Here is a 24,052-nt window from a genome sequence, read left to right as displayed (position 1 = left end):
CAGCGACCACTGCTGAGCGCCCCACCTGGAAGCTGGATTGGCTTTCAGATGAACCAGTACAGGTGGCGCAGTGGCCGCTAAACAAACAAAAATTAGCGGCGCTCAACGAGCTCGTGCAGGAACAACTACAGAAAGGGCATTTAGTAGAGTCCATGTCGCCTTGGAACTCTCCCATCTTTGTCATCAAAAAGCCCAACAAAGACAAATGGCGACTCCTGCAGGACCTCCGTCGAATTAACGCAGTCATTAAAGATATGGGACCCCTCCAACCAGGGATGCCGTCCCCTGCGATGCTCCCTAAAGATTGGAATTTGGCAGTTGTTGACATAAAAGATTGTTTTTTCCAAATTCCTCTACACCCTGATGATGCGCCGCGCTTCGCCTTCACGGTTCCATCTATTAACCGTGAAGCCCCAGGCAAGCGCTACCATTGGACCGTATTGCCACAAGGCTTGAAGTGCAGCCCGGTGATCTGCCAATGGTACGTCGCTTCCCTGCTGACCCCTGTTCGTGCAGCTGTGGAGTCAGCCGTCATCCATCATTATATGGATGACATTTTGATTTGTGCGCCAGACGACGACCTGTTGGCTCATGCGCTTGACCTGACAACCGCTGCGTTGGTTGCTGCAGGGTTTGAGCTGGCGCAAGAAAAGATTCAAAGGATGCCACCCTGGCGGTACCTCGGCCTTGAAATTACCAAGCGGACCATTGTTCCGCAAAAATTGGCAATAAAAAATAATATCCAAAGCCTAGCAGATGCCCACCAACTGTGTGGTTCTTTAAATTGGGTGAGACCTTGGCTAGGTATTCCCACGGAAGACCTAGCCCCTCTCTTCAATTTGTTGAAAGGGGGAGAGGAGCTGAGTTCTCCTAGGACCCTCACCCCGGAGGCCAAAACCGCTCTGGAGAAAATTCAGAGTTTAATCTCGGCCAGGCAGGCCCACCGGTACCAACCGGGCCTGCCATTCCGTTTTATTGTTCTGGGGAAACTGCCACACCTTCACGGCATGCTCTTCCAGTGGGACGGAGTCATCGGGAAGAGCAAGGACCGCGGGGCGAAGGACCCCCTCTTGATCATAGAGTGGGTATTCCTGAGCCACCACAGGTCCAAGAGAATGACATCGCCACTGGAGTTGGTGGCTGACCTGATCCGGAAAGCGAGATCACGGATCAGGGAGCTGGCAGGTGAGGACTTGACGTGCATTCATCTTCCCATTAAATTCGGCACGGGCCACCTCAAATTAACAATGTTTGAGAGCGTCCTTCAAACGAACGAACTTTTGCAATTAGCTCTGGACAGCTACACGGGCCAAATTACGATAGATCGGCCGGCCCACAAATTGTTTAATCAAGAATTTATTTTTACCATCAAGTCAGTACAGAGCAAGAGACCCCTCGATGCCCTGACCGTTTTTACTGACGCATCTGGAGCATCCCACAAGTCAGTGATGACTTGGCGGGACCCTCAAACTCAGCGGTGGGAGGCAGACATCTCTGTGGTAGAAGGATCGCCACAAGTGGCTGAGTTAGATGCAGTCGTCCGAGCTTTTGAGAGGTTCTCTGAGCCCTTCAATTTGGTAACTGATTCGGCATATGTAGCCGGTGTAGTGTCCAGAGCGGAGGGAGCAATCCTCCAGGACGTCTCGAACGTTCGTCTCTTCGAGCTACTCTCCAAAATTGTAAATTTAGTCTCCCACCGAGAGCAGCCCTTCTACGTAATGCACGTTAGGTCACACACCGATTTGCCGGGGTTCATTGCAGAGGGCAACAGGCGCGCTGATGCCCTTGCCGCTCCTGTTCAGGTAGCCCCGCTCCCTGATCGCTTCGGTCAGGCCAAACTAAGCCACCAGCTGTTCCACCAAAACGCGCCTGGCCTTGTTCGCCAGTTCAATCTGACGCGTGAACAAGCCAAAGCTATCGTGGCGACATGTCCCCAGTGCCAGTCCCACCAGCTTCCATCATTGGGCCTGGGGACAAATCCTAGAGGACTTTCAAGCTGCGAAGTGTGGCAAACAGATGTCACTCATGTTCCCTCCTTTGGCCGGTTGAGCTTTGTTCATGTCTCGATAGACACTTTCTCCGGCGCGGTATTCGCCTCCGCCCACACGGGAGAAAGGGCAGCAGATGTCGAAAAACACCTACTTCAGGCATTTGCTGTTCTGGGCATCCCTAGGCTGCTCAAAACTGATAATGGGCCTGCGTACAAGTCCAGGGAACTGCGCCAGTTCCTGCAGCAATGGGGAATAGAACATCGAACAGGCATCCCCTATTCCCCGACAGGCCAAGCCATGGTAGAGAGGGCTCACCAAAGCCTTAAGAAAATCTTAGAGCGACAGAAATCCACCACAAAGGTAGAGCCCCCTCACATCAGACTCTCAAGGGCGATGTTCACTTTGAATTTTTTGAACTGTTCCTTTGAGAGCCTGAACCCGCCCATGGTTAGACACTTCGGGAGCCACAACGCGCTGCAACCTACAGCCAAGCCTCCGGTCCTCATCAAGGACCCGGAGACTTGGCAGACCCAAGGACCCTTTGACTTGGTGACCTGGGGGAGAGGGTACGCTTGCGTCCTCACTCCTTCTGGTCCCAAGTGGGTGCCCTCAAAATGGGTTCGGCCTTTTGTGCCCAGGGAAGCGAAACACCGGACGAAAGAGCAACAAGTCCGTGTCGCCAGTTGGAGGCGCCGAAGAAAGCCCCCTGACCCCCTTTTTCCGCCTATCTGTTTTTTATTCAGTGATGAGCCAGAACCATTCGAATATTTAGTTCACGTTTCTTAAAACCCAGTTCTCCTTCCCTGATACTGCCTCTTTTTAGTTTTTCAGGTATGGCACGGCCCCAGACACACCCAGTTGCCACCTACCTCCTTTGGGCCACGCTCACCACCAGCTGCTCTGCATGGACTCTCCCCCAGCCGAAACCTAATGTTTGGCGGACCCTCGCGGAAGCCCTGGGGCAAGATCACCTTTGCCTGAACACGGCGGCAGCTGAAGACCCGATGGCGTCTTGCCTCGTGGGGATCCCGCTCCCCCCTTCCCAGCTTCCCTCCCCTTTCAATTATATTTACTCCTTCAGAACTACCCCGAAATCCCCCACTGCTTTTTGGAACGCCTGGAGAGACCACCTCCGCTTACAACCTACTCTTGAGGTGAACCCTCCAGAGCTCCATTTGCTCGGCTCTGCACTTGCCCCAGTTTGCCTCATTTTTCGATATATCCCCAGCCCCGGTAATCCTCTATATTTTAGAGAAGCCCCGGGTTCCCAACACCCCCCCTCTGCCTCACTCCGGTATCCACGCACTCTGACCCTGTTGAACCCCTCCAATGCCTCCTATCCCCCGAACCAATGGTGCAAACGTGTTGAAAAAATCCCTCTAGCCACCTCCCCGAATGATAAGGCAGTGGCCCTCCCCCATGGTTTGTTCTTAATTTGCGGAAACCGAGCTTGGGCGGGAATCCCATCTAATCCTATCGGGGGACCATGTGCATTAGGCCGGCTGTCCCTGTTTACACCCAACCTGACCCATATTATCGATTGGCAGAATAAAAGCGCAAGCCTCAATTCGACCTTCGATTTAAAACGTATCAAAAGAGATTTAAAGAATTTAGAAGAAGGCTGCGACTCTGTAATTGAACATTGGGACCGTACAAAAGCGACTGCCCTCACAGTTTTACTTCCTTGGGTAGCGATCGCGAAGTCACTAGGCGAATTGGGCCGCCTAGAGTGTTGGGTTGTAAAACAGGCCAATCTTACGTCAGCCGCCCTAACGGACCTCCTTTATGATGAGAAAGTCACGAGGCAAGCCACACTCCAAAACAGAGCCGCCATCGATTTCCTCCTCCTGTTACACCAGCACAAGTGCGAGGAGTTTGAAGGTCTCTGCTGCCTCAACCTCTCATCCAGGGCTGAAGACGCGAGAGTCTCCATTGAACGCATGCAAAATCATATTGAAAATATCAAAGCGCAAACTACCGACTGGCTGGGGGACATGTTCCGCGGGTGGGGGTTTTCAAACTGGGCAGTAGCCATCCTGAAACCGATCGTTTATTTATGTTTCTCACTTATACTTGTGTTACTCGCTGCCTCAATACTGTGGAAAGTACTGAAAAACTTTATTAACCGAGCCCTCTCCTCTCCGGAAGTCCTCCGACTCCGAGCGCCCTCCAACTCACCGGAAGAAAACTCTTGGGAGGACCCTGACGAAGAAGACAGTATGGGGCCCTTGGACCAAGAACTGTCTTATGAAGAAGGCCCTGAGGACAGCGAATTTGAACCTTGAGAACATGAACTCAGATAACTATAATAAGTTAGCCCCCCCGTCCCCCCTTTCCTTTTTTGTTGTTTGCGAAAGGGGGAGATGTGGTGGTGTGTGATGTAACGTTGTTTGATTTGGTCTGGTTCATCCTGAATAGTTCCCCCTCTTTCCCTGGAGGTCCCCAATTTCTTGTCGTTATTTGTCTGTCACGTTTCCCCTCCCCTATCCATCAGATGTGTCTTGTTGTCCCCACCCCTGGCCTTTGTCCATCACTCGGCAGCCCTGCCTTTCCTTCTAGAACCTTCTCCCCAGGGTGTCGAGTGATTGGGCAGGGGCAGGGACCCCTCCCCAGTTTTTTGCTGATTTGTTGGTTTCATGCGTTCATCAACCTATGTATCAGTTTTTTCATACCCTCATTTGCTGTCGTGTTGCCCCTCCTGAGCCCTCCCCCTTCCCTTATAAGCTGCTGTACACCCTCAGTTCGATGCTCAGTCCTTCTCCCTCCACCCTGCTTTTTCTCCCCGACCGACCTTCCTCCAATAAACCTGCCTACCCTTCCCGAAGGCTGAGTCCCTCTTTCTTCGCCTGCGCCTCCCTGCGTTGCCGCCCTCCTCCGCTCTCGCTTGCGGACCCATAGGCGCGATAGGAGCTTCGGGCTCCTCAAGCGCCCCACCGTTGCTGATCGGGGCTGGACGTGAGCCGGGCAAACTCTCCACCCCAGCACCGCAGCACAGAGGCATCCTTCAATGTTCCCATCATTAACAGAAGTAGGTTTTGGGGGTTATTTTCCCAATTTCACTATTTTTGGTCCAACAAAAAAAACCCCAAAATCACCAAGCCATGACAGTGCAGCTGTCAAACCACCCCGAGAGCTGATGCCTGACGTTCCTTTCTGCAGCAATAATGCAGATTTTCCATGGGATTTCCATAGATGGATGGTAAAACCTCGGACTGCAGGAGCATCTCCCCGGGATGCAGCCCCGCAGTGCGGGCTCCCCAGCCCGGCCATGGCTGGGGATGATGATGATGATGATGATGATGATGGAGCCCTCTGGAAATGCAGCGGGGATGCGCGGGCTCTGGCGGCCTCCAGCGGCAGCAGCCAGCAGGGACAGTCCCAGTTATTTCCTATTTCCTACCCAAATTCAGCCCTTCTGCTATGGGAATTTCCGGGGGAAGCCAATATTAAAAAATATAAAATCTATAAAATAAATATTATATCTATATATATCGTATATTAATATTATATTAATATAAAATTAATATTATATTAATTATACATATTATGTATAATATGTATAATTACATATTGTATATAAAATATACGAAATAAATATTTTATATAAAAGTATATTATACAAACAAATATACTTCTATATAAATATATAGAAAAATTTATATTAAAATCTATATTAACTATAATATAGTCTATATAATATATAATTTTTTTATATAAAATTATATAATATATAATATATAAAAATTTTATAAAATAAAATATAAATATAAAATATTTATAAAATATAAAATAAATAAAATATTTATATTTATAATATATAATATTTATAATTTATAATAGATACATTTATATTTATAAAATATAAATATAAAATAAATTTATATAAAATATATAAAATTTTTATATAAAATTATATAGACTATATATTAAAATATATTCACTTATACCTTATATAGATATATAAATAAATTATATTTTTATATTATTATATTCATATTCATTATATTAACTATTACTATAGTTATATTTAAAATACATAATATAGATATTTATTATATTTTATAATGAAATATTAATATAGTAGATACATTATATTTATAAAATATACTCTATTATTATAATTATATTTGTAATATAATTATAAATAATAATATTTTATATATATACATATATATACATACATATATATACATATATATACATACATATATACATATATATACATATATATACATATATATACATATATATATACATATATATACATATATATACATATATAAATATATATAAATATAGTATAGTATATATCCTGAAAATTCCTTAAAATAATCAGCACCTCGAGCCTTCTTGCTTTGGATAAATCAATTGTGAAGTTGTTCTGAATATTCTGTTTGAGCTGCAGCTTTATGGAAGGTGACACCAGCTACAGTGGTCACAAATAAATATTTTCCATGTTAAAAGACCCTGCAATGCCCCTCAGTTCCCTGTTCTGGTTTACCAAACATTTAGGAAGTGTTTTAAGAAATCAAATTGCATCCAGAGCCATCTGGAGAATCCTCTCATTGTGCTGGAAAAATCCTTTAAAAGTTCCTGAATATTGTAACACACAAACCCCCACTTCACCTCTCTCACCTAAATACGAACCCTCGAGGCTTCAAAATTACACTTGACCTTAAAACCTAATATTTAATGTAATTTCATGGCAATCCAGAAGGAAAGCTGGATATTTTTCCTCTAGGACAAGGGGAAACTTTATCCTGCTGATCATCAGAAAGGACAGAAACCTGCTGCAGGTGGAATTCCTGTGACCACAAACTCAAACCAAGGACACTGTAAACACAAAAGCCCTCTCAGAAATTAGGTGTTTAGGGAAAGAAGTCACACCTAACAAGCATTGAGTTTTAGACCTTTTATGAGCAAAGATGTTTTAATGTGCCACATCTCAAAAGCATCAAATCCTTCTTCACATGGAAAGAGAAATCACTGCATGGCTTTGGAGCTAGAGAGGTCCACGAGAGTTTCTGCAAATGCAAAGTGCCTGAAATCCATGCAGTCATCCTTCATACACAAACCAGTTTGCAACAGGCTTGAGAACACAGTGTTAAAACAATATTTAGAGTTAAAAGTACCTGAAAAGAATCTCACCTCAGAGAGATGAACTGAACATCCTCCTCCTGGACAGTTGTGCAAGTTCTCAACAAAAGCTTTTCTGTACAAGTGGTTTAAAAATCACACAGCGATTCTGGAATATTCCAAACAAGACTGGATAGAACAAGGATTTGTTTTTTAGAGTTACCCCAAGTCCATGGTGGTTGTTACAAACAGCTCTCATGGCCTAGGCCCTGTGCACTGGGGCTGGGATTCACCCATGGGACATTTCCTGTGCCATGAGATCAAAGCTGGGCTCAGAATAAACCCTGCAGCTTTTCCAGCACTGGACTCCTGCCCTCCCAACCCAATTTCAGCTATTGAGCAGCAGATTCATCCAGGAGAGGTCAATGTACAAACAGCACAGTCAGGAGCTCCATCAGATGTAAGAACACTGGTGGTCTGACCAAAATAGGGCTGAAAAATGTGTTGAGAATTTGAGAAGGCAGAAATTTCCATCTCTACTGCTAGAGAGAATAAAAATATTAAAATTAAATATAAAACACTGTCATTTCAGTGCCTGCGTTTTATCATCCAATATAGAGTAATGGAAAATTGTTCATTTATTGAGTGTTGGGGGAAACTTGATACAAAGTAAGTCAGAGATCAAAACTGGCATTTTAAAACTTAGCTCTTCCTAACTGAAACAAAACAGTTTTAATATGTTTTTGATAGAATTTTCTAAACCCATAATTATATCTGTATCTTAATATCGGTGCATGTGTTACAAATTCAACAGCAATAAAATTGAGTTTAAAAAACACACATTGCATAAAAACTATCTGGAGCTACCAAATGCTAAGAAACCCAGATTAGGACAGAAAGGTGGAATTTTTTTAATTTACTGAGCTGCATGTGGAACATTTTTCTATAACTATTCTGTAGCTTCTAAAAAGCAGCAGAGCTGTGACTTGACTGATTATTAGCACTTATGTGACCAGACAGAACTGGTCTGAGAGGGAAACAGAAAGCTTAGTACCTCATAAATAACTTCATCCTTTTCCCCCCATGAACAGTTAGGAAGTTACATTTTCCTCTCTTCCATTCAATAAGCAACAAGGCTGATTAAATTAGGAGGAAATTGAATCTGCAGTCATCTTCACCAGGCAGATATTCAAAAGGACAACATTAACTCATCTGCCCCCATCAGCACATGTTCACTTGAATCCTAAATGCAGCAGTTTTTTTCCATTTCACCCAGACCTGTTCCTCAGAAAGGAGCTGTGGTGCAGAAACAAACCCTCTCCCTGCAGATGGATTTGGCATCCTCACAGCCTCCTGACAGGCAGTGGAACAGCAAAGATGCTCCACAATCATAAATATGGCACAGCAGCCAGGGGGGTGCAATAAGAACCCTCCCAAATCTGAGCTACCAAGGGGGAAAAAATGATTTAAAAATCAGTTTTTAGCACAGTGGCTGCTCCTTGCAGTAAACCCACATCTGATTACTGTGTTTATTATTTCAAATCTATTATTTTCACGTGGAATCCCTTCAAGAAGCAGACACTGCTGGAGCCAAACTCCTGTTTCGAGAGGGCATCTGATGATTCAGTGGCTGAGCTCTGGACATTGGGGGCCATTAAGCCACAAAATCAAAGCCCTGAAGGCCCAACCACAACCTGAGCACACCAAGGGGCACTGCAGGCTCCAAGCTGTCTGACACAGGGGTAACTCCTGCTCACAAGGACACACCACCATGGAAGCTTCCAGAAATACCTTCCTGCCTAACTGGGCTTTCCTGGCTTTTGCCAGTTATTCCCACATCCACGCACATAAACATGATGGGTATTGAAGGAATTTTTGTGGAGAGAAAAGTCTGTACACATTCTAGATTGACACTTCCTCCCTTTATAAATACACATAATCTGCTATGGGTGAATTCATTTAATAGGAGCATTTTCATTTGTCCCTGAAACTCCTGACCAAATTTAAGTCTTCTTTGGTCCCTCACCCTAAAAAACAACTTCCTGTTCATCAAGAACCACAGATGTGCAAAAGACTTTTAGGACATGGTGAAAAGGCTATTTCAAAGTGAGTGAAATCTGTACCAAGTGCAATTTTCCATCCTGGAAATTCAGCTACTGCCATGAGAGGCAGGCCAGAGCCAGGGGCAAAGCTGGACCCTGCACTGGAACCTGATTTAAATCCTGTGTTCAGACCTGGACCAACAAGTCACAGTGCTGCCATCACCTCAGAGAGGCTCCAGATCCAGCTCCAACTCAAGTTCAACATTATTGTCAGTGAGAGGAATAGAATTTATCTGTACTGAGTTAATTTTGGCTAGAAGTGACCACCTTCACTGAGTACACCTCACTACCTGGCCAGCCACAGAGTCAGCTTTGCTGTTTCTCCTGTGCCTGTTTTTGTTTCTCTCTTTTTTTTTTTTCTCTAGAAGTTACCTGAAATCTAAAAGCAACACAAGAAATGCAAACACACAGGCTACACTTTCAGAAATTCTTCGGTTTCTGCTCACTAGAATATAACTGGAATAACTGACATGTCTGGACAGCTGCTTAGGAACACTTGTGACAGGTAAAATGATGCTTATTATCTACAGGTACCTTATCAAGCAATTCTCTTCCTAATCATCATCATTTGTGAAGTGTGCTGTTACTAAATGAGCTATTTACAAATGTAAACTATGTCATTAAAGTTTAAAATAAATAGACAACCTTGACATTAGGTAGTGATTTGACAACAAGGTAACAGATCATCAGTTACATCTTTCCAACAAAAATGATCTGTGCATGCTGCCCCCAATTATTTTTTTTAGTGAGGAAAATCCTTGGCTCACAATCTGTTCTGGAAGGACTTTCTCAGTTTTCTTCCTTCATGCTGGGTAATTATGCAAGAACTCCTTCAGTTTTGTTGGATAGTCTGTCATCACTCCAGTAGCTCCAAGATCAAAGGCTCTCTTGTATTCTTGTTCTTCATTCAGTACCCAAATGTACACCTGTGAAATGGGAGACACCAACCAAGGTATTACAGGAAACACTCATTTCTTTTGAAAAGGTAACTTTTAACCTAAATTGTTTGATCTGAGAGAGATGTTACTGCATATTTGAAATGAGAAATGATTACACTGTGATGCTGGATTTTCCCCCCCCTCACCTTCCAAAAGGGACATTTTTACTGCTGACTCCAATTCCACTACCTGAGACTTTGTATCCTTCTAAAAATCAGTATTATTTTGTGAAAGGCTTTTTATAGGCTTATTTTATAGGCTTTTTATTTTATAGGCTTAATTTTGAAGTGGGAAAAAAAACCCCCAAACTTCAAGAGATTTAAATGAAAAACTCTTTCCCCCCCCCCCCCAGGGTGTACAAATCTTCCTTTGCAACCAGAGCACTGCAAATATAACAGCAGCAGCTTTTGCTCAGGAGCTAAACAGCAGCTCATGCTCCCAGAAACACAAAGAGCTTGCTGGGGGGAACAGGAACCTCCTTCAGGTCTGTCTGGTTTGAATTCTCACTTCAGCTTTTCCCACTGTACCTGGATGCCCCGAGCTGTGAGGTGATCAAACAGTGCCTTCCTCATCAGCAGCCTGAGAAAGGAGAGGGAGGTTAATTAACAACTTCAGGTATTTATGGAATTTGCAGTGTCTGTTGATGACCTGCAGTGAAGTTCCCATACAGTGTGTAGAGTTTTCCATGAGCAAAATCCAATTCTAGAAATTGTTCAAGTAATTCAAGTATCAGCTCTGCTGAAGATGAAATCCAGCAGAGAAATCCTTCACCCTGCAGGGACCTTACACCTTGTCTGATGGACCACTCTGCTTTCAGGAGAGGTTTCATCCTTCCCACCAGAAGACAGGAAAATGTCCTGGTGAAATTAAACTAACAGATGTCAGAGGCAGGAGACACTGCAGTCACTGAAAAGCTGTGACTAAATCCCCTCTGAAGCACACTTAAAATGCAAAGTGTTCCTTGTAAGGCAAACAGTGTCACTCCTCTGACAACATTATGAAACAGCCACATCCACAAAATCTGCATTCTGCATCTAATTGCATGTTAATTAGCTGAGCAGAATTAAGGGCAGAAGCTTAACAGACACAATGGGAATAATTCCCACTGTTACTGCACCTTAGAAAGCTTCAGTGTATGGAAAATAAAAGCATAAAGCACACCTACATAAGATTTGGATCTGATTTATCCTGCACTGACAAAAAGCTGGAAGGAACTGAAAATATATAATGCATAGATACAGCAATAGCTAATCTTAGTTATTTGAGTCAAGTGTTAATTTAAAGGCAAAATATAAATAAAAACTTAATCAGACAAAAATCTTACGTGTCAGCCAGCCAGATAACAAATCTCTGGCTTTTTGACATCTTCTCTGGTTCTTTCAGCCTGTTGAGGAAGAGAAAAGCAAAAATTACCAGAGCACAGATTAAAATCTTAGTTGAGATGTTCCAGCAAAAGGAACATAAAGAATTAATCTTGCTCAAATTGGAGCAGTAATTTCACTGCTCAAGACAGTGACGTAGAATTGGGTTATACAAGAGAAATGAGCTACATTTAAGAGAAGCAGCAGAGATGAGAATTCTGCAGCATTTTGAGTGAAGAATGAGGAAGATTGTGAAATCTCATTTCCACCCTACTGCTGACTTGTCTCTTGGCCCTATCAGACAAATTTGTGCTCAAGAAAAGAGGAGAAAAGAGCAAGAATTTATTGCAAGTACAGAACTGCTGCTTATTGCTGTGCACAGAATTCTCCCAGCAATATCCTGAAGTGCCTACAGAAACCTACAGAAAAGGAACCTCAGCCCCCAAAAGCAGCTCAGGGAGGCATCAGGGATCACCAGCTCCACACTGGGGCAGCAGTGGGCTGGAACTCACTTGAGGATGATGGAAGGCATGGGAATCTCAAAGAATTCCTCCTGGAAGGGAACAAATGGCAGCAGCCCAGTGTAGAACAGGCCAAGGAGCAGGAGGACACGCTGGGCACAGAAGATGGTGGCAATGTCAGAGTTCTGCAGGAGCCAGGAAAGAGATTCTCAGTTATCTTGACTCTGATTTTGACTCTGTTGCAATTAAATTTACTCATCAATGCACGACTGAAGTTCAGCAATCACACCTGAGATTAAGCTGCTTTATGTGAATAAGTTTAACTGCTGTTCAGGTAAGAAATGGGGTGTTATCCTGCACAGATAAATTGAAATCATCAACTAGACTGAAATATCAACAAGGTGGATTTCACTCAGGTGCATCACTCCCTTGGACTAAGCACAATTTTAATTTAATTCTAAATTGTAAAACTCCTCAGCACAAGGAGGAGGAGAATTACAGCTGTGAAGGAACAGCTTCATGCTGGTGCAACTGTGTCCACTAGTGGCCACATCCATTATTTTCATGCAAAGAAACAGACAATCAGCAATCCTTGGAAAAATTGCTTTTTATCAGATGAATGATGTGCAAAGCAGGCTTCTAAGAACTCCTGGCATAAAATTGCAATGCCCTATATTGCATAAAACAAGAATAAAACATGACTAAGCTTAATTGCTCAAGTATTTTATGGCAGGGTAGAGGAGTGTTAACTGTGCTAATCTTGTTTTAGCAGCACAATCTGAGCACAGAATTTCTCACCATGAGTAGAAGGCTGGCTCAGCTGGTTAAATCTTGATTTGCAGGGTGCTTTTCTGGAGGATTTGTGAGCACACAGTACCAAAGCTTAGCTGGACTCAGCCTTACCTCCTTGAAACACTTGCATACGATCTCATAATTGACATTGCCCCACACGGTCAGGTGCTCCCTCTTGTACTGACTCACCAGCTCTGAGACCTGCAGCACAGAAAGCACAGCTCTCACCTGGAGCCACTGGGAACGAACTGAAACTCTGCTTGCTTTGGAAATCATTCCAGGGAAATGTTCTTTATTTTTTTCCCCACCATAAGGTGGTTGGGATGCTTTGATGGGAAATAAAAGGTGTTCAGGACAACAGATTATAGCTACAAAAAACCCTAAAGAATTCAAGGAATCTAAATGACAAACTAATATTTTCTGGAAAGATTTCCCTCTGTGTTGAACACATCTACACAGGTGTCACCTTCTACTTTCTTACTAATTACACAGGGACTTTCAGGTTGGGCTGGGTTTTTTGTTTGGGTTCTGTATTGAGGTGAATCCTCCCCTTTGGTTTTGGGCACCAGGCACACAGAGCCCCCTGCCCACCCCACAAATGCCCTTTTCAACACCCCCAGCCCATTTCCTCCTCAACTCACTGAGTATTTGAGGTCAGATACGTTGACATCATCACTATCTACACAATCACATCATTTTTGTGCTGCTTTGGGGAGCAGCAGTTCCTAAGAAGAGCCTTCCCATGAGGTACAAACCAAACATGGCTCCAGCAGTGCTGGAGCAGTTTCTCCTCCAGATGAAGGGTCCTAAAGAGCTTTTCCAGAATACCTTGCACAAGATCCCCTCTCTGTCTCCTGCATTACCTCACTCAGGGAGCAGGACCCAACATGTGAAGGGTGAAGCAGTCCAAGAACACAGATGTTGCTATCACAGACTGCCAGAATTCCCAAAACCCCTCTGGAATATCAGCAGCATTGCCCTGCCTGCACTGCCAGCCCAGCAGGTTCCCATGTACCTTTCTGATCAACACATCGTTGTTCATTTTGATGTCAATGTTGACAGGAATCTCTGGAAATGCCTCAAACACCTCTTGCAGGAGTGGGATTCGGTTGTCTGTCCCCTCACACTGACTTTCTGGGGAAACAAGAAATTTCTCACTGCTGGGGCCACTTTTAACAAACCACAGATAACAGCAGAAATGTCAGAGCACTCGTTACCTTCAAACTTTTATGTTAAAAGTATAAAGTTCCAAGGATAATCATATTTTTAAACAAAAAAATGACTTCATTCAGCTGTAATTAACTATGACAAGCTCATTTCCATAATGAAAATGCCCTGAGCATGTTGCACATTCAGGGTTTAACTTCATGAAATTCACTCATTATTTAGCAACAGTAGGAGTACAGGCAACATTAAAATCCTGAAATAGCAAACACAGGCTCAGTTACCACACACCAAATGCAATGAGATGAATGTGAAAAACACCAAATGAGAACAAAATTTCCTTCTGAACTCCAAGTCACACCTACAGTAACTACTGTACTGCTTTCTACAGCCAGGGCTGTATTTTTCTTTTGAAACTTCTTTTGTCATGATATTGAGAGAAGAAAATGCACTTTTCTGTTCCCTTTGCCAAATGGAAAATTGAAACAGCAAGAGGCAAACATCTCACCTTTCTGAAAGGTGACATCCAACTTGCAGAGATAGGGTGGAAGTTCCTTAAAAATAAAGAGGAATGGAACATAAATTCAAATGCAGGGATATAATCACAACCATCCTCCCAAAAGACCAAAAAAAAAAAATCCTAATTCACAAGCCACTTATCTCCTCATCCAAAAAACTGGTTTAGTAGCACCATTTTCAGTATTAATGGAACTATTTGGCATTCTTAGATTTGTGTCACCTGTAATGGAACAAAGCAAAACTTTCCCAGATGTCTGAGAATTCGGACAATTCCACTGTTGAGGCAGAGGGATCCATCTCCCAGTTTTCCCACTAAAAATTGGTGACACCAGAAGAGCTTTTGTCCCTGTGCCATCGGTGTGACAAAACCCCCAGCTCAGAGCCATTCACCCAGGCTGACACTGAGGGGTAAATTCCCCTGTGCAATGTGCCAGGTGTGATCTCCTGACTGCACAGGGAGGGTGGTTTAGGTCGGGCTGGGTTTTTGGTTTGGGTTTTTGATTGAGGTGAGTCCTCCCCTTTGGTTCTGGGCACCAGGCACACTCAGAGCCCCCTGCCCACCCCACAAATCCATTTTTCAACACCCCCAGCCCATTTCCTCCTCAACTCACCGAGTATTTGAGGTCAGATATGTTGACATCAACTCCTGTTGATCTCTTGAGGTTCTCATCATGGGACACAACCACTTGCTCATCTTTTGTCAGGTGACAATCCAGCTCCAACATGTCTGTCCCCAAATTAACGGCGCTGCAAGGAAAGGCTGCCCTGAGCCACTCAGGTGCTTTGTGCAGCTCCAAACCCAACAAATTCCACAAAGCAACCCCACTGGAAGGGCTCTGGACGCTTTAATGGCGCAAGGAATCCTCCCAATCCTGCTGCAAAGCAAGGAGCAAACAGGGATCCTCACAATCCTGCTGCAGTGGGAAGCTGATGCAAGAATAAACGACAGCTCTTGAAGCAGAGATGGGATTTTTGGCTGTGTCTCCCACAGGATTTGGGAAGCTCACCTGTGGATTGCAGCCTGCCAGCCCAGGATTGAGAAACCTGCTCCTAAAGGATTGGGTCAGGATTTGGAGTGGGGTGTTTATAGCAGCAGCACATCTGCCCACTGCAGGAAGGAAGGTTTTGAAAAAAGAAATTGAATTTGTGGTTAGAAACAACAAATGACAGGGGTGTGAAAGTTGTTTTGTTTTTGGTTTTTTTTTTTTTTACTTTATTTATATTCACCAGAAAGGGATGGATCAGGAAAATAGCAGTGGGACTTTCAGGCTTTTGGCTGTTTTATTGGGTAGCAAAACAACCTGAAACTATTGTTTTAATGAAAAAGTTTTAATTTAAATTAAAAAGGAAAGAAACCACTAAACATCCAGTCATAGTTTTCAAAGCAAAGTAACTATTCCTGTTCCAACCCACTGCTTTGAAAAGCTCTAATCCAAGCCCAATTCCACTCCATAGTAGTTTGGTTCATAGAAGGAGTAAGGAAAGCAAAAAGTAATAATGATATTGATGGATATAAGAACAAGAAACCTCCCACCAGAACAAAAAAAAAGCTTTACTGCAATGAGCAGTGAATTGCTCATTTAACTAGAAAAGAGGTGTCATTCCAGCAGACAGGTAAAAGGCTGAACTCTTCCTTCAAAACCTTTTCATCCAGCTCTGAGCAAACCCACAGCACCTGTGAGCTGTGCCTACCTGAGAGCCAAAGCTCTGTAAATTCAGTAACAACCTTTTCCTTGTGGGCTTTATTGGCTGCTGAACACAGCCCATGAGCATCCACTGACGGAGTAACAAACCAAAAAATAAATCAGAACACACTCCCCAAAGTGTTCAACACAATTTCTGCTCCAGCTGGGATGATGATCAAGGAGGGTCATCAAATTGAAGCTAATTTCTGAACTGTTTGCCAGTGCTGCTAATTAAGAATTAGAAGAGGAACAGAATCCTGTTACATATGGAAGAATCACAGGCTGTACTGGGTGATTTTTTCCTCCTGAGGGAAAGCAACTCCAAATCTGCTGGAGGAGATTTGCCAAATCTGTAGATGTTCCCATCTTTTATCAGCTCACCAGCAGATTTTTATTAGCAATATTTCTTGCTTTAGAAAGCCAGGGCTGCTGCTGCATGGAAAGGGGAGAACAAGAACTTTCCTTGTTACCAGATTTGAGGCTGTGCCAGGCCCTTACAAGCAGCTCAGTGCTAAATAAGCTCCTCAAGTGCTGAGCTGTCCCAGCTGGAAATCAGTTTGTTCTGTCAAATTCACACTGCTCCAGAGAAGGCTCCAGATTCAGAACATCATTGTGGATTCAGATCCAACTGCTCCAGAGCTCAAGCTGTGAGGTAGCCTCACATTTCTAAGTCAGGGTGAGAGTGCTCCTGCTTAAAATCTGTTGTTTTATAATCTAAAACCACCACAGAAGCATTTAAATATGGTAGAAAAAGATTATAATCCTACCCCCCCATCTATTATGCATCTTACCCAATAAAACAAAACTAAAAAAATATTGTCTTTGGTACAAAAAGCTTCTCATTTCCTTCCAGAATATTTGGAAATTAAGCAGTATAGAAACTGAAATTGCCAATAAAGGTTTCCTCCCCCCATAGAAACATTCACCTACAGCAACAGGCAAATGTTCCTGCTTGTGCAAACCTGCAAGGACAGTTCCTGCAGACACACCCTGTCTGGCTTCACACAGAATCTGATGCATTATCAATTGATCAGCTCACATCAGCTCTTTGAGCCAATCCTGACCATTTTGCACCAGCCAGATCACTGATTTTCTACCCCGTTCCTTTTGCTACTTATTTGTGAAGATGGGAATGAGCAAATGGGATGGACAAAGCCTTTACCCCTTCCCAAAAGGAGCCAGAAGAGTTTCCACTCCTAACAGGGGGAAATTGCTCTGCTTCCTGCAGAGCTACCCTGGCTCTCTTTGCTCTGATGAACTTTGCTATTGGCAGCTGCTGTGGGTTCAAAAACTGCACCTCAGTGCAATTGTCCCACCACAGCTCTAAAATTATTGAAATGGGCAGAAGAGAGTCAGAAAAATTCATCACAAATTGTATTTCCCCAGCACAGTCCTTACTCTAAGTATTACTGCTTATTTCTGGGAATAAAATAAAAATAGATGATTTATGGAATTATTTATTATAATGGAGTCACTTCCCTTGCAAGAGCTCTTTGTGTACAGAATGAGTGTGTATGATATGAAATGAAAATTAAGAAATGGTTAAAAAAAGGAAGAAGCACTTTCAGAAAGTCTGGTAGCAGACTTGCAAAAAGGCAGGCCAGCAGGAAAAAAACCCAACCAAACAAAAAGCCACACAAAACTATGCTGAGCTTCCATGGAGATAGAAAATAGTGCAGAACTTTCTTTTATTTGGTTGGGAAAGCTGGCACCCCTCAGGCTGCAGGGAAACAGCAAACTGCTGAGGCTCCTTAGCACAAAGCAAATCAGAAAAACCCCAAACTAAACAAAGAGGAGCCCACATAACGGGGTCCCTTCTCAGCAGCAGCTGGAGTTTCAGATATGCTGCTTCTTCAAATGCCTTTGAGAACCTTGTTAAAATTCACTGCTTCAATGCTGGAGGCTTAAAAGGCTTTCTGGTCCCAGCCCCATTTTAAAGCCCTAAGAGGCTTTCACACATTGCAAGACTGTAGAGTGTGAGTGCAGGAAACAAACACAAAGAGCAGCATTTTCTGCTTTATAGAGATAAATTAATGAATAGAAGTAATCAGCATCAAGCACAGCATTATGTGCTGGTTTGCTGGCTAGCACAGCTCGGGCCCCAGGGGTTGTTTCCATTTGTTACTGAGCACAGACCATAATTTGTGGTATCCCAACTCCTCCTGGTGAAACTGGAGTGGATGTTTGGCAATGCACAGGGGTTATCCAGAGGAGAGCTGACTTTCAGAAATGGGACACTGTGACCCCAAAGAACTGAGGATTCCCACCTCCCTTGGTGTTTCACTCACTAAAGACACTGAGAACACCTCATTTAGATGTTCTCATCCTTCTGTACTCACTGGTGAAAGGCTGCCATTGTGTTCTCCAGGTTCTCTCCAGCACCTACAGAAACAACAAAAATAAAACTTACACTAAATCCTTTTCCTCCCCTCAATCCCGCTGAAAATATAATTTAAAAGTAGCAGGTTCTAAAAATATGCATATTTTGAGAAATTAGGGTGAAGCTCAAGGCAGAAATCTCTGTTGCCACTAATGTTCTGGAGAGACACAACCTTCTTCAGGTAAAATTATTTTAAAAAAGAATTGATCTTGGATTTGTGTAACATTTAGAATATTCAAACCAAAGTGTTTGTTTTACCAGAGGTATTTAGCTAGGACAATAAGCCCCACAGGCACAGGGAAAGCACATGCAAAAATGGAGTTGAGAGTTGATGGGAAGAGTAACGAGAGAAAAAAAATAACAAAAAAAGCTATGAATTAAAGCACCCAAGTCATTCTAAAGCTGACACCCTCTAAATGTATAACCCAGCTGGGGTGAAATAGGTGACAACCTATAGGTGACAACCTGTGCTCAGTGCAAGGACATTCCCCAACCAGCACAGATCTGCCAATAAAGGTCTGTGCTGCAGGAGAAGGGAGGTCTCACACACAAGGAATCAAACACGCATCCATTTCAGCTAAGAAATGAAAGGACAAGCAAATTTAATTTTCTCTCAGGCAGGATTAAACTCTGCAAGTCCTAAGCCAGCAATCTCTGCATAAAAATCTTGAAAAATCAGCCTGATTAGGGACTGGAAAAGGTTGTGCCTTTTCCAGCCTTTTTCTGAGGCAATATTATAGACTGGAAAACAAAACAACCTCAGGAGGATACACGTGCTGATGAAGATATCTATGCAAATTTCACCTGCTCTCTGACAGTAATGAATGACAGACTTTGTAAACAGCAATTATAAGAGCTCCAATTAAGGCCTTGCCTGTTAACAAAGCCTCACCAGGACATACTTACCTAAACCTGTGCTCAGTTACTTAATTAAAGCAATGCACAACCACCAATTTAAAATTGTTGTTCTCAGGCAGGTGTACAAAATGGAAGACTTAGGAGCATGATGACAAAAATCTGCAGGGTTTAATGTAAAACAATATGGTGAGACCACAGCAGCTCCTGTGATCAGACATTCACCAGCATTTTATGGGATCTGACTGCAGCACTGGGAGTTGGCTGAGTAGCAAAAGTGAACCAAGGGACAGAGGAGAGCAGGAGAACCTCAGGGTACCCATCTGGTGATTGCCCAACAAATGGGAATCCCCTGCACAGGGCCTGGCTGATCAGTTACAAATTAACTGCAATAATAATTGAGGTTTTTAGATAACTTATCAGCTGTGGCAATCCAGCCCATACATCCTGAACAGTGAGGGAAGGACCAAAACACCCGAGTCAAGGCCTCAATCTGTGAGCAAAGCAAGAGTACCCTGGCATTCCTGGGCAGAAAGTTCGAAAGATAAAAGTTTGAGGTGGCTGATGTGACAAATCACATGGCAGGGAGGTGGTCAAGGGCCAGGGATGGTGACATGGCAGGGGTGGTGAGTCAAATGGGGGAAACGAGGAACAAAGTTGAGAGATCAGCTGAAAGAGGAATTCTAAATCAGCAACCACAGGCAGAAAAGGGAACTACACAAGTTAATAGATAAAAGTAATTTTCTCCCAGAAAAGTGAGAGGGCTGGGCTGACCAAAGGGCTCCTGACACTTCCTCAAACACCCCTCCAGCTTCATGGGCTCATTCCCTGTGAGGAACAGACCCTCCCCAGCCAAAATGGCACATCCAGACTTCAGGAGGGCACATTCCCACTCTGCAAGCACCACCACGGCCAAGAGAGAGCCAGCACCAAGCACTGCCTCAGGAGGTGACCCTCAGAAGGTTTTGGGGCCAGCAGCTCAAGGGGGGTGATTGCTCCCCTCTGCTCAGCATTGCTGAAACCACAGCTGGAGCACCACGTCCAGTTCTGGGCTCCAAAGCACAAGATTGACCTGGATCTACCAGAGAAAGTCCAAGGAAGGGCTGTGAAAATTAAGGGATGAGAGGCTGAGGGTGCTGGAATTGTTTTGTCTGGAAAGGATCCTGCACATGTAAATACTGGATGGGAGGGAGTAAAGACTCAGGCAAACTCTTCTTGGTGGTGCCCAGGGAAAGGACAAGAGGAATGGGAACAGGTTTAAATGCAGGAAATTCCATTTATAAATGTAAGAAAAACCCCTTTTTTGTTGCAGGAGTGAGCAAACTTTGGAACAGGCTCCCTGGAGAGGTTGTGGAGGCTCCATCCCTGGATGTACTCAAAACCCAACTGGACCAGGTCCTGGTTAACCTGCTCTGGTCGGATGCAATCTCCAGAGGTCCCTTCCAATCTGAATTATTCTGTGTAAAAATCATCATGCTACCCTCTCTCTGAGACCCTGCAGCCCAGGCTGCTGGCATTGACAGAGGACTCCAACACAGAATATCAAGACTCAATAATTGCCCTCAGAAATGACCAATTTAAAAATTATGCAGACATGAAGAAATAATTCAGGGATGATTCTACGAAACAAGGTGACAAAATCCTTGAATGAAAAAGCACCATAAATCAAGCCCCTCAGACTTTAAAAAAACCTGACTGTACAAGGTTTCATCCCAGAGAGGAAAAAGCCAAACAAGTTAAGCTAATTGGAGCAATGCAATAGGAAACATGACACTGAGTCTAAAGCTACAGCGTGACTAAAGCCGGGAACTCAAGTCCCACAGGAATTTATGTTACAGGGTAAACACCAAGGAGAGCAAAGCACGAGTGATCTTCAGCCTCAGATGGGCAAAAGCTGCTGGGAACGCCCAGGGCTGCCCTCCCGCCTCAGGTGGATTTCACAGGAACAATTCGCAGCCCGTGGACTTTGAATGCCTGAGGAATAATCCTGCCTTGAGCGAGGCTTTGCTGCAGTTCCGATGGAGCTCAGAGCGACCGGGCCGAGCCCTCGCATTCCAGGCTCGGGGCTGTGTATCTTAACGAAGGTGCTTGCAAAGGAGTGAGAACAGAAGATGAAGTTCCAACAAAGTCGCCTGCAAGTTTTTAACAGTTTACAAATAAAAAAAAACCAAATTGGGAAATCCCTAAATTAAGAACCTTTTCTTTCGCTGAAGGAAAAATATAAATACCAAGTAACAGATAATATAGATAGTCCACACAAAAAGCTACATTTTACTAGTTACAAAGAAACCTAAACTGCCAAATGAACTAAATGAAAGAAGCGCCAGGAATAAAATTATTACGAGATCAGATCCAGTTTTTAGATTTCAATAATTCAAGGCAGCAGCATTTGTCAAGGACCACTGGCTAAAACTGTGATCACCCCCTACGTAAACCGGCACTAAGTTTGATATTGAAAATTGTTTAAACTCGGCACCAGACATCTCTCACACAAAATATCGAAAAATATTTACTAGCAAACTACCTATTTTCAAAAATGAGGTGAGGCAGCAGGGAAGAGCACAGAGCTGATCTCTACAGAACAGGAAGACACACCTTACTGCATTTCCCCCCTCCCATTGCTTTGGAATAGCTGGGAGAAACTTAAAAGCCTATTTTAGACGGAATCAACATGCCTGACTTTCAAATGCGAGAGGGTTTTCCCAGGGCACTGAGCCATTCACTGTCTGCCTGCAACACCGAGGGGAACAAGAACAGAGTCACAGCAAATTCTGCTTCCCCTGAAAGCAGAAAGCAAAGCAAACAGGAGGTCAGAAGCAAGAAAATTGCTCTCTTGTACCTGACCTAAGCAACAGCCAGACGCCCATCTGGTTGGGGAGAGAAATGCCAGGATACAGAATTGTCAGAAGAAAAAAAAAAAAAAAAAAATAGACGTGTTTGAGAGGGAAAACATCACGCCCCGTAACTAAAAAAAAAAAAAAAAAAAAGGAAAAAAAAGCTGATTTTCGACTAGCGCGGTCGGACTTCGGAGATTAATTCCGCGCTGAACCGAGGCACTGGTCAGCAGGTGGCACCTAAAATTAGGCTGAGGGAGGAAGGTTTAAAGGGAGCCCGCTGCAAGGCACGGACACCGCGCAGTCCCTCACGAGCCTCCCGCGCCCGGGGGCCCGAGCAGCGCCCCGGGGTCGTGAGGGAGCAGCGCCCGCGGGCCGCGGAGCCCCGAGCGCCGGGCGGGGACCGTCCCTCAGGAGCGGCAGAGAGCAGAAAGGCTCCCGCATCCCCTCGCCTCCATCCCCGCACCCCCTCACTCACCGCCGCGGTGCGAGATGTGCCGGCAGCGAAAGCGCTGCCGCTTGGGCCGGTGGAGCAGCCCCGGGCACTTGAGGAGAAGCGCGGAGGTGAGGACGTATCCACCCAGCGTGGAGAGCACGTAGAGCGTGGCCGACATCCTTCACCCGTCACCGGCTGTCCCGGCCCGTCCTGCCGCGGTCCGTGTCCGTGTCCCAGCCCGCAGCCGGCTCGCAGCGAGGCGGAGCCGCTGCGGGACGCGGAGGCTCCGAGGCAGCAGCGGCGGCGGCTCTGAGGGAGCGCAGCCTCTGCGCCCGCGCAGCCGCCCCGGCACCGCCAGGAGCGCAGCGCGCAGGCGCGGCGGCCCCGCGTCCTTCCCTTCCCGCCCGGCCCTGAGGGGCTGCTCGCAGCTACCGCTGCTTCCCAATCGCTCTGCGGGTAATTCCCAATTAAACGCTTTAATTCCCAACTGCGCCGTGCCGGCTGTCTGCTCTCAGGTGGAGGGATGTGTTTTCCACACCCCCGCCCAGCGCCCGCCTCATGGGCGGGGCTGTCACGGTCAAAAAGCACTTCGCAAGTGCTGCGGGGTAATTCTCAATTACGCGCTTTTATTTTTCACCTGGCTGTGCCGGCTCTCTCCTCACAGGTGGAAGGATGCGTTTCCCACACCCAGCCCCCCAGAGATGTCGTATTCCTAAGGAAGGGATGTGTTTTCCCCCACCCAGCCCCTTAGACCGGTCATATGCCAAATGGGAGGGATGCTCTTTCCCCACACACCCCCTCAGAGGTCATAAAATCATAGAACAGTTGGGTTGGATCTTTAGAGATCACCTAGTCCAGCCCCTTATGTCGTATTCCAAACAGCATTTTCCACACCCAACCCCTCAGAGATATCATATTCCAAACGCAGGGATGTGTTTTCTTCATCCACTCCCTCAGCGATGTCATATTCCCAATGGGAGGGACACATTTCCCACATCCAGCCCCTGAGAGATCACAGAACCACGGAATGCTTGGAAAAGATCTTTAAAGACCATCTAACCCAAGCCCTACTGCTGTATTCCATAGGAAGAGACGTCTTTTCCTCACCCAGCCCCTCACAGATGTCGTATTCTGAGCAGAAACCAGGTCTCAGCTCCGGTCATGCAGTGTAATTACTGTACTGTAGCAAACTGGCAAATTAAATTTTGTGTGCATGTTAATTAGAAACAAATATTCTAGAAATTAAATTAGGTCTCAGCATACAGCCTTACATCTTACCTCAGTTAAAAGTCAATTTACTGTGGCTGATTTTTTGGCACTTAAGAGTCACTTGATAGAGGTGAGCACAGTTTCTGGCTTTGCTGTTAATATACATCAGAACTGCAGTATCTTTTTTTTTTTAAAGACAAAATTAGTTCTCCAATCATCACATTAAAAGCATCATTTACATACAAATAG

At 44.6% G+C, this 24,052-nt stretch overlaps 1 protein-coding gene across 1 annotated transcript; it reads right to left on the bottom strand.

Moving 5' to 3' along the window:
- Positions 1-6,888: 6,888 nt before the first annotated feature.
- GDPD1 (glycerophosphodiester phosphodiesterase domain containing 1) lies at positions 6,889-22,928 on the bottom strand. Its single transcript, XM_066563295.1, has 10 exons — positions 22,637-22,928; positions 18,429-18,471; positions 15,016-15,151; positions 14,394-14,439; positions 13,737-13,855; positions 12,833-12,922; positions 11,981-12,114; positions 11,432-11,491; positions 10,635-10,686; positions 6,889-10,095 (listed from the first exon to the last, which is right to left on the bottom strand). Exons 1-10 carry the CDS (start codon positions 22,770-22,772, stop codon positions 9,973-9,975), a joined length of 939 nt encoding a protein of 312 aa, XP_066419392.1. The 5' UTR covers positions 22,773-22,928; the 3' UTR covers positions 6,889-9,972.
- Between the last annotated feature and the right edge of the window lie 1,124 nt (positions 22,929-24,052).

The sequence above is a fragment of the Molothrus aeneus genome, chromosome 20 (assembly GCF_037042795.1).
Source record: "Molothrus aeneus isolate 106 chromosome 20, BPBGC_Maene_1.0, whole genome shotgun sequence".
NCBI classification, from domain to species: Eukaryota; Metazoa; Chordata; class Aves; order Passeriformes; family Icteridae; genus Molothrus; species Molothrus aeneus.
Note: the sequence above shows the minus strand (reverse complement) of the source record. Positions and strands in the feature narration are given on the sequence as shown.

Coding starts and splice junctions, on each gene's coding strand:
- GDPD1 (XM_066563295.1), bottom strand. CDS start 22,772: ATGTCGGCCACGCTCTACGTGCTCTCCACGCTGGGTGGATACGTCCTC. Junction 11,492..11,980: donor ATGCCTTCCATCATCCTCAA/GTGAGTTCCAGC, acceptor CTTCCTCAACAG/GCTGAAAGAACCAGAGAAGA. Junction 10,096..10,634: donor TCACAGCTCGGGGCATCCAG/GTACAGTGGGAA, acceptor CCCATTTCACAG/GTGTACATTTGGGTACTGAA.